This window comes from Adiantum capillus-veneris, chromosome 21, assembly GCF_014529385.1.
Source record: "Adiantum capillus-veneris isolate H3 chromosome 21, ASM1452938v2, whole genome shotgun sequence".
NCBI lineage: Eukaryota > Viridiplantae > Streptophyta > Polypodiopsida > Polypodiales > Pteridaceae > Adiantum > Adiantum capillus-veneris.
The window spans coordinates 79,917,092-79,925,869 of record NC_140951.1 but is presented as its reverse complement, the minus strand read 5'-3'; the positions used below and the strand labels follow the sequence as shown (position 1 = coordinate 79,925,869).

General features: G+C 43.2%; 1 protein-coding gene across 1 annotated transcript; it reads left to right on the top strand.

The window, feature by feature from the left end:
- Positions 1-2,985: 2,985 nt before the first annotated feature.
- Positions 2,986-3,812, top strand: LOC147431214 (uncharacterized; the record flags this gene model as incomplete). The annotated part of the gene is made up of 1 exon (XM_086493639.1): positions 2,986-3,812. A coding segment is annotated over one exon (642 nt), but the record flags the coding sequence as incomplete, so codon positions are not given.
- Between the last annotated feature and the right edge of the window lie 4,966 nt (positions 3,813-8,778).

The following is an 8,778-nucleotide window of genomic DNA, read 5'->3' as shown; positions in this document are numbered from 1 at the left end:
AGGCCCTGGCCCATTTTTTTTTAAATAAAGTAAACTGCCTCAAGCCTTTTGTGTGTGAAGAGCGTTGAGTTGCATGAGCCTTGGGTAGTGTGTATAAGTGGGCCTACCTTGGGCCATGGTAGCTCACACTCCAACTACTAGTTGATCCTCAACTTCACTGCCAGATGGATGAGGTTGCATGCAATCCTCTCTCGTCAGATAGATCTTTGAGGTCTCTTGGGATCGACGTTAAAATCCTCTTCTTCTTCTTCTTGTGTGTGTGTGTGTGTGTGTGTGTGTGTGTGTGTGTGATGTCCATCAGCAATATGCTCAAGCGAGTTGGCAAGCCTCTTCAAACGACCCCATCTTGGGCAATATGCTTAGACGACCCCAACTCCAGTGATGATGCCTGTGTGCATTTAAGAGAAGGCGGTAGTAGAGAAATCTCTCTCTCTCTCTCTCTCTCTCTCTCTCTCTCTCTCTCTCTCTCTCTCTCTCTCTCTCTCTCTCTCTCTCTCTCTCTCTCTCTCTCTCTCTGCCCCCGCCCCCGCCCCCGCTTGCTTTGTTCTCTTTCACTGTCTCACTGTCCGCTCAATGAGTTTATTTTTACGCTATTAACTGTTCAATGAATCTATTCATTTATATTATTTGATCATTTTGTTGATTTACTTTCATTTCTCTACTTTATTTATCTTTTATTATTTTCTCTATTCAATATTTATCTACTTTTATTTCTCTAATCACAACAAATATATTTTTCTATACTATTTAGTTATTGTTATTTCTCTATTATTTTTTCTATTTGTTCAATGAATCTAATTATTTATAATATCTGATCATTTTATTTATTTACTTCTACTTCTCTTGTATAGTGTGGATATACAAATACATCTTTTCAAAAAAATAAAATTCAATATTTCTTTTCTTTTTGGGAAAATTACCAAAATACCCCTCTAACTCGTGGAAATTCCCAAAATACCCTTGTATATGTTTTGGTCGGATTGTTCAAGATTTTTTAATCTTTATTCCTTTTTTATAATTGAGCTCCGTTTTTGAGTGCTTAGCATGTAATTTGTCACAAATTACATCGCAGAAAAGGTCGATTATGTCTAAAAATAATGAAGCGATTCATCTCCAAAACCTATATAATCAACTCAAATTCTAATTTTAGCATCTAGTATTGATAGACAATCCATCTTCTTATGAAAAGCTACAAATTTTATTATCTTTGGAAAAATTTAATCTCACTAGGGGTAGTTTGGGAATTTGGGAAAATTTGAAGGGCATTTTGGGAATTTATGACAAAATATTGGGGGTATTTTGGGAATTTTTGAAATTTGAGGGGTATTTGGGGAATTTCCACAAATTAGAGGGGTATTTTGGTAATTTTCCCTTTCTTTTTACACCTACTTTTTTCAAACCTTTTATATATGTTATTACTTTTATATTATTGTTCTAGCTGCCATGTTCGTCGAGGGCGACGTATTCTGGACGAAAATGGGAGGAGGTGTAAACAACAGCCGCCGTGTGTACTTGCTCATGTATTTCTTGTGGGTTTTGTGATAGATTTCAAAAAATCTTGGCTCTAAATTGCATGTGAAAAAAGTTGTTCGCCTCGAGAGTATTAAGTGAGTCAACATCGTTTTGGTGCTTAAAAATTATGCTCATTTGAGCTTTAAGAAGTGGCTCTCTCGGAAGAAGAACAATCTGCTTAATGCTAGTGGTACAATAATTCTACTTGAGTTGCTTGATCTTAATGCACAATGTGTTGACTGAACCTAGTGGCTACATCAATAGGCGTCAAGAGGATACTTTGAAGAAGCTGTCAATACGTGAACCCCAACAGCAGTGTGTAAGCCTCCTTGAGAGAAAAAATGCAACAAACGACAGTTGTGTCATGTAAATTTCCACTCGCACATACTTGGGTATTACGTGGAAGCTACCATGGAAGTTTGCATGCGAGGAGGAGGTGCTGACAATGGGCTGCCATGAGGTGAAAGTGGCCATTAATGAAGGTCGCAAGCTCGAGGAACGTGGTTGCTCTTGCAAGATTGCATCGCGGGTGAGGGTCGTGCAAGGCTCTCTAGGCCTAGGTTGCGTCATAGCTGCCTGTGTGTGTGTGTGTGTGTGTGTGAGAGAGAGAGAGAGAGAGAGAGAGAGAGAGAGAGAGAGAGAGAGAGACTCAGGGTTGCTGAGCTGAAGGCCGCCAGCATGGAAGGTCGGCAGATCAAGACACACACTCACAGAACGGGGTTGAGGATTCAATATTTGCAGCGTTGTCAGGCCCTCAAACTTGTGCAACTGCGTCATGACTCTCACACACTCGTGCGACGACGCCCTCAAGTTCCCGTGCGAGCCTCCATTGGTGGAGCAGATCGGTGCCGTCGCCATCAGCATTAATGAGTTGAAGTCTCCGTGCATTGGCAAACCTCCGTTCCCCTCGGCTTTGGTGTTCGTGGAGTGAATGCTGGCCGGAGTCACCGGTTGGAGGAGCTACTATCTGTGTGTGTGTGTGTGGCACTGTTTTTCTCCCACTGAGCGCACTCACGTGCAAACGACACTGCCGTAGCTGGGTCGGAGTATGGAGCTTGTGACGCGTGTCCGGGGGAGGGGACCGTAAGCCCTTCCCCCATTATAATAGTATAGATTATGCAAGTGAAATTTCACTTTAACATTATAAAACAATAGAATGCAATAAAAGTCAAGACATGTCACGATGTGATGTGAAATGAAAGTGAAATAAACATTTAAGATAAGTCTCCATCATGGCACTAAAAACAATGAACGTTTCACTAGCCCAACACAACACTAAGGTTTCTTTTAGAAAGCCAAAAATGTTTTTTTCAACCATCACCAAAAAGTGTTTTGTATCAACATTGAAAGAATTTGTCAAGTAAGCTCTAAAATTTTGCCACATTTCTTGGAGAAAACCTTAAAATCTATCATCTGAGTGATTAGTAAATGGGACTACTTTGTACAGAAGCATGTGACCAGGAGCCTTAGTAAAATGTGCGTTGGCCCATTCCCCCGGCCGTATCGTCTTTTTCAAGTCACAAAGTTGTCATTCCTTCCGTGTATGTTGGGCTGTCACCAAATACGACTCTGCTTGTCTTCTATCAACAACGGACTCTTTCTCTCATCGCAGGCAAGGGGAATGCCTGCATGGCGATATCTTCTGGCTTGTGCATTGCCATCGTTTTGCTATCATTAGTCTGCCTCCCCCTCATCGAAAGCGCGCAATATTTTCATGGAGGCAACAGAGAAGCAGGTGATATTGAAAGGAGGGCTGACGATGTACCCCAGGAAAGCAACCGAGCTTCTCTGCTGCGACAGACAATCGACAGGGAAGATGAAAAGGCAGGGGACGAGCATGGCACAAAATTAGTCTGTAAGGATGATGATGACAAAGGGCTGCAGGAGTTATGCCCCGTGGCATGCTTCCGGCCAGATCCTGTGTGTGGTGAGGACGGTGTTACCTATTGGTGTGGTTGCAGAGATGCTCGATGTGCAGGCATTGCAGTCTCACATGTGGGCTTCTGCAAAATCCACAGCTCTGCTCCGGCAGAAAAAGGTTCACAAGCCCTTCTCTTGGTACATGCCCTTTGGCTAGCCTTGCTTGGATTTTCTTGCCTCTTCGGCCTCTTATAAGCCACATTTTTTGTGATTGCACGTTTACTGGTATGTGATTTCTCCCTTACCACTACAGATTTGCCATACTTTTGAGTTGTACTTCCAATATTCTTTACATTATTCATGTGGAATTTAGTGATTCTTTATATTGTTCCTGTAGTTTGTTGTTGATTGAAATATATGTAAACCCTTCATTCCATTGTGACTTGCTCTGCAATCACATTATTTTCTAGTGTTGTTATCACCATGATTGATGCTCTTAGTTTGCTGTAATGTTGTCTATGGTTTATCATTCTTACTGATGTAGCTTGACCTAACAATATGGTTGTATATTTTAAGGTGTTGGCTTACTGTAAAACGAATCTTCCTATTTTGCAATGTGGGGAAAGCTCTTATCATTGGAGGTCATAATTATTTTTTGTGTGGTGATTCTATCATTTGAGGTCATAACAATTCAACATGTAATGTGATTTATTGAGAGGTAAAGTGCTAGTTGACCACATTTTGTCATTCTCTGCCAGAGGGGACTTAAATTGTGAAATCAAATGCTTGGTTAACTGAACCTATTTCAAAACATATTTTGTTTCGTTGTAGTCCAGGTACTTCATGGTGTTTTCAGCTTCTTGTGGATGGTAACAACCTTCTTTCTTTACTGCAGAAAAGTTTCAGGCTCCTGCTCATATAAGTATTAAGTTTGCATTTTATGAAGGTTCAGCTTTTTTTTTTTTCGACACGCCAGAGGGCCCACAGGGGGAGGTGCTTATCCCTTCCAAATATTAGCCTGGTTATTTTAGTTTTGAAAAGGGTGGAGTTGATTTTCGTATGCAGGCATGTCAACAACCGTCTGTACGTGCCACGTTAGCACTGGGGTTCAGTTTCCGCATTTCGCGGCAGGATCATGGCACGAATCCAGTTTTGTGGGTGTCTTGGTGCGGTCTGGGTCCAATTGGCTTGCATCCATTGGATCGGCTAGTCGGTCAGTGATGCCACATTACCAAGTTGTGAAATGCAAGGATAGCAGGAAGGATTCAACCACAAACCAGCACACACCAGCCCCCTCTTGTTGTCAAAATGCAGCCAAGATCTTGTCAAACTCTCATTGAGAATGCAATAGTGCTTCTTGAACCTTCCCGACTGAAAAATGAAAATCTAGGGGTTCTTTGTGATAGGATCGGGGTAGAGCACCGGCAGCCGTCTTTGGATGCTGAAACGAAGATGAGGATGAAGTTCCCTCCATGAAAATGCAGCCACACGTGTGTTAGAGGTGCAACGGAAATGGTGAATCAGATGAAAATTTTCACTTGTGAGGAAACCTCCTCGCAAACACAAGCATCCACCGGATCTCTGATCTACCACTCAACCGAATTAGTCTCCCATCAAGGGCAGCACCCCACCTTCCTTTGGCAGCCTAAGATCTGCAACACGTGCAAGAGAGCACTTGCAGAGCAAGGCTAGATAGAGGGAGAGTGAGTTCGCATAGAGGTATAGAGAGAATGTTGTATATCAGAAAACCATGCAAAAGAATTTCGTAGAGATAATAACAAGAAACATTTTGTGTGTTTCATCGTTTTGAGGTGTTACGCTTTTTTCATTTTGAAATGCCAAGACGAAATGTAATACGAAACGCATATATATGTATGTATATATATATATATATATATATATATATATATATATATATATATATATATATATATATATATATATATATATGTGTTTGTGGGGGAAGGGATTCCGGCCTCTCCCCCTTGACACGTGGCAGCTTTTGCTTAGTCCGACGCCTTCTGGTAGTGCTCTTTGAGCGCGCAGAGAGAGAGAGAGAGAGAGAGAGAGAGAGAGAGAGAGAGAGAGAGAGAGAGAGAGAGAGAGAGAGAGAGAGAGAGAGAGAGAGAGAGAGAGAGAGAGTACACTCGCACCTTGAAGGCATTTGCCATTACACAAGATGCGGATATAGGCAAAAGAATTCACAATGATATGGTTAGTTAGGGGTTGTTGAAAGAAAACGTCGTGCTTGGCACTGCCGTGGTCGACATGTGTGCCACATGTGGTACACTCTATAAAGCACAAAAAGTTCTTCAAGAGCTTCTTGTCCAGGATGTCTCTTGGAATTTATTGTTCGTGGGATATGCCCAAGTGATGCGTGATTGTGTCACGTGCACATGGCTTTGTGTGTCACGTGCACGCATTGCTGGCTGTTTTGGGCAGATTTTGCAAGCTTTTGAGAGCAATTGCTTTTGGGTTGCAGTGCTTTTGGACTATGTGCTTTTGGGCTCTGTTTTTGGGTATCCCTTGTACTGTTTAGAAGTGCCCTTGCAGAGTCTCGGAGAGAGTTGGACCCTCGGGAGTTGTACTTTGCGAGCATGATAATAAAGAAATGTCGGAAGGGGTGCTAGGCTTGGACTCCTCCGTGCCGTGTCGTCTCTCTCTCTCTCTCTCTCTCTCTGTGTGTCTCCCTCCCTCTAAGTTCAACGATTTTGCAATTTTTGTTCGTGTGTTGCTATTGATTTCTCTCTTGGAGTGTCCAAGCTTGCAACATTGGCTTGGACCACCTTTCTATCTATCTATATATATATATATATATGTATAGAGAGAGAGAGAGAGAGAGAGAGAGAGAGAGAGAGAGAGAGAGAGAGAGAGAGAGAGAGAAAGAGAGAGAGAGAGAGTCTGTGAGACTGGCGAAACAAACGCAGTGACCAGATGTGCCTATGACCTTGGCGTAGAAACCCTAACCCTAAAATCCGTCACACACAAGATCGGGCAATCCACAAAGAAGCTTTGGCCAATCTTGATTTAGTCAGGAAACATCAGAGATGACTATCTCTTGTCTAACATCGTGGTCTAATATCTTACATAAGTGTATGTGATGCATAGTTACCCAGAATGGGAACGGGACAAGAACGGGAGGGTCTGGAAGGAGACAGGAACGGTCCGGAACGGGATAGGAACGGGGAACGGGAACGGGACAGGAACGGGGTTGGAACGGTCCACCTAAAGTAAGGATTGAATTACCTCCATTCAGCTTAGTCCCAAATAAACTCCTAAACAACCCCAAAACTGCCCCCAAATCTGCCCCCTAACTTGCCCTCAAATTGCACCGAATATGTTCCCCGAACATCCCTAAATCTGCCGTCAAAAGCCCACTTTTTTTTCCCCAAATGTCTACTTTTGCTCGTTCTGCCACGTGTTTCGCCCATCCTGGAACACCGTTCCGGTTACACCCCGTTCCGGAACGGCGTTCCGTTCCCATCTCCGTTTCAAGAAACGGGACTCGTCCGGAACGCCTTTTCGGAACGTTTGGGCTGTGTTCCCCCCGTTCCCTGATACAGTGATGTGATGACTAGTTGAGTCATTGCATCCTTGTCCAATATTTCACATTATACTCATGAAGCACCTGTGACCTGCTACTTCGGACTTGCTTAAAGCACCTAGTACTGGATTTACTTCGGACTACGAAGCCCCTGTGGTAAACAGGGGTACTACCTCTAATAACAATAACAATAAAGAGTGTGTGAAACAAGGAAAGAAACGGCATTATAATACTTTAGCCCAGGATTGGTTCGATTGTGGAGGACTGGGAAGTATCCATACGCCTGGATTCACTGGTTAATCTCATTCAAGTCTAATGATTCACCATCAAACTCTTTGTTTCTCAAAGGAAGAATGCTGCTATCTCATCAAGGTCCACCTCCAATAGCACTTTAGCCCAGGATTGGTTCGATTCTATTCTGGAGGGCTGGGAAGTATCCATAAGACTGGATTCACTGGTTAATCTCATCCAAGTTTGATGATTTACCATCAAACTCTTTGTTTCTCAGAGGAAGAATGCTACCGTCTCATCAAGCTCCACCTCCTGATGGCCTAGAAAAATCTGCTCTTTTACCTTTCCCGAATCTTACTGTGACCTAACCAAGTGTATCACAACTCGGTAGAGACTGCCTATTAGGTGTCACAAGATGGGCACCACGTGCTAATAGAAAAGAACAGACTGAACAACACTTGAATAACAATTGAACTGAGAGAGAGAGAGAGCACACGGAACACGGAGTGGTGGAATTCCACCCTAGAGAGTATTGGCCCCAAACCTTGGCGCTCCTTTCGATATTTCTTTTTATTACTTGAACTCAGTACAATGCCGGTACTCGCGCATTGCACCTTCTTAATGAAGCGTGCTAGAGAATGAGCCCATGGCCTCATATTTTAAGGCCCTAGGACCAATAGCAGTTTACATGAAAAGCCTTCAAACTCAAAAGCATCTGGTTTAAAAGCGATGCCCAAAATCTGTCAGCGTGATTTACGGAAATCCCTATAACTACCATGTCAGCTACGGAAATCGCGAAAATTCGTACAGGCTGCCACGTCAGCATGCTAGCGCAATTTCCGGGTTGTCCGTACAGCTACCACGTCATCAGGTTCTACGTTGTCTTGTGTGTGTGTGTGTGTGTGTGTGTGTGTGTGTGTGTGTGAGGGTCCAACTTTATTTTAATTTCTTTATGTCACTTGGGCCCCATCGGACGGGGTCCCATTAGTTGGTAGGACTTCTTCTTCTACTGTTGCTTGTTCTTCTTAGGGTTTAGGCCCCTCGGCCATGATCTGGAGGTTGGCTCTGCTCTTCAGTGACTTGATACGTCAGTAGTTTGTGACATCCCCCCTTCTTGAAAGAAAGTAATCGTCCGCGATTACAGCATATCTGCAAAACAATTCAAGTTAGCTCAAAATTTCCGTGGGTTATTTCGAGGGACAATTAGTTTGCTCTTTTTTTTTGTTAAGGAGTTGGCTTCTCCTTTCGGCTCTTTTGATCAAGGAGTTGGCTTCTCCTTTCGTCTAGATCGGAACTCCTGATATTTCAGTGTAGTAAAATTAGCCATCACACCCAGACCGCACTCATCTTCCACGGGTGTCTTGATGCACTAAAATTACATACCTAGGCAATCTCATCCAATTAGGAATATTCACTGGTTGGCACATCACTATGCAACACAAATGCTCACATATGCATGTTACAAGACATAGAAACATAAAGTCGCCGATGAACACTCCTCCCGCATAACCTAACAAGGTCCGGGCTGGGAGATATTCAACGACTCCCTCATCACTCCTCCCGCATAACCTAAAAAGGTCCGAGCCGGGAGATGTAGAGGCCTTTTACAACCAAATGCCCCCCAGACCGCA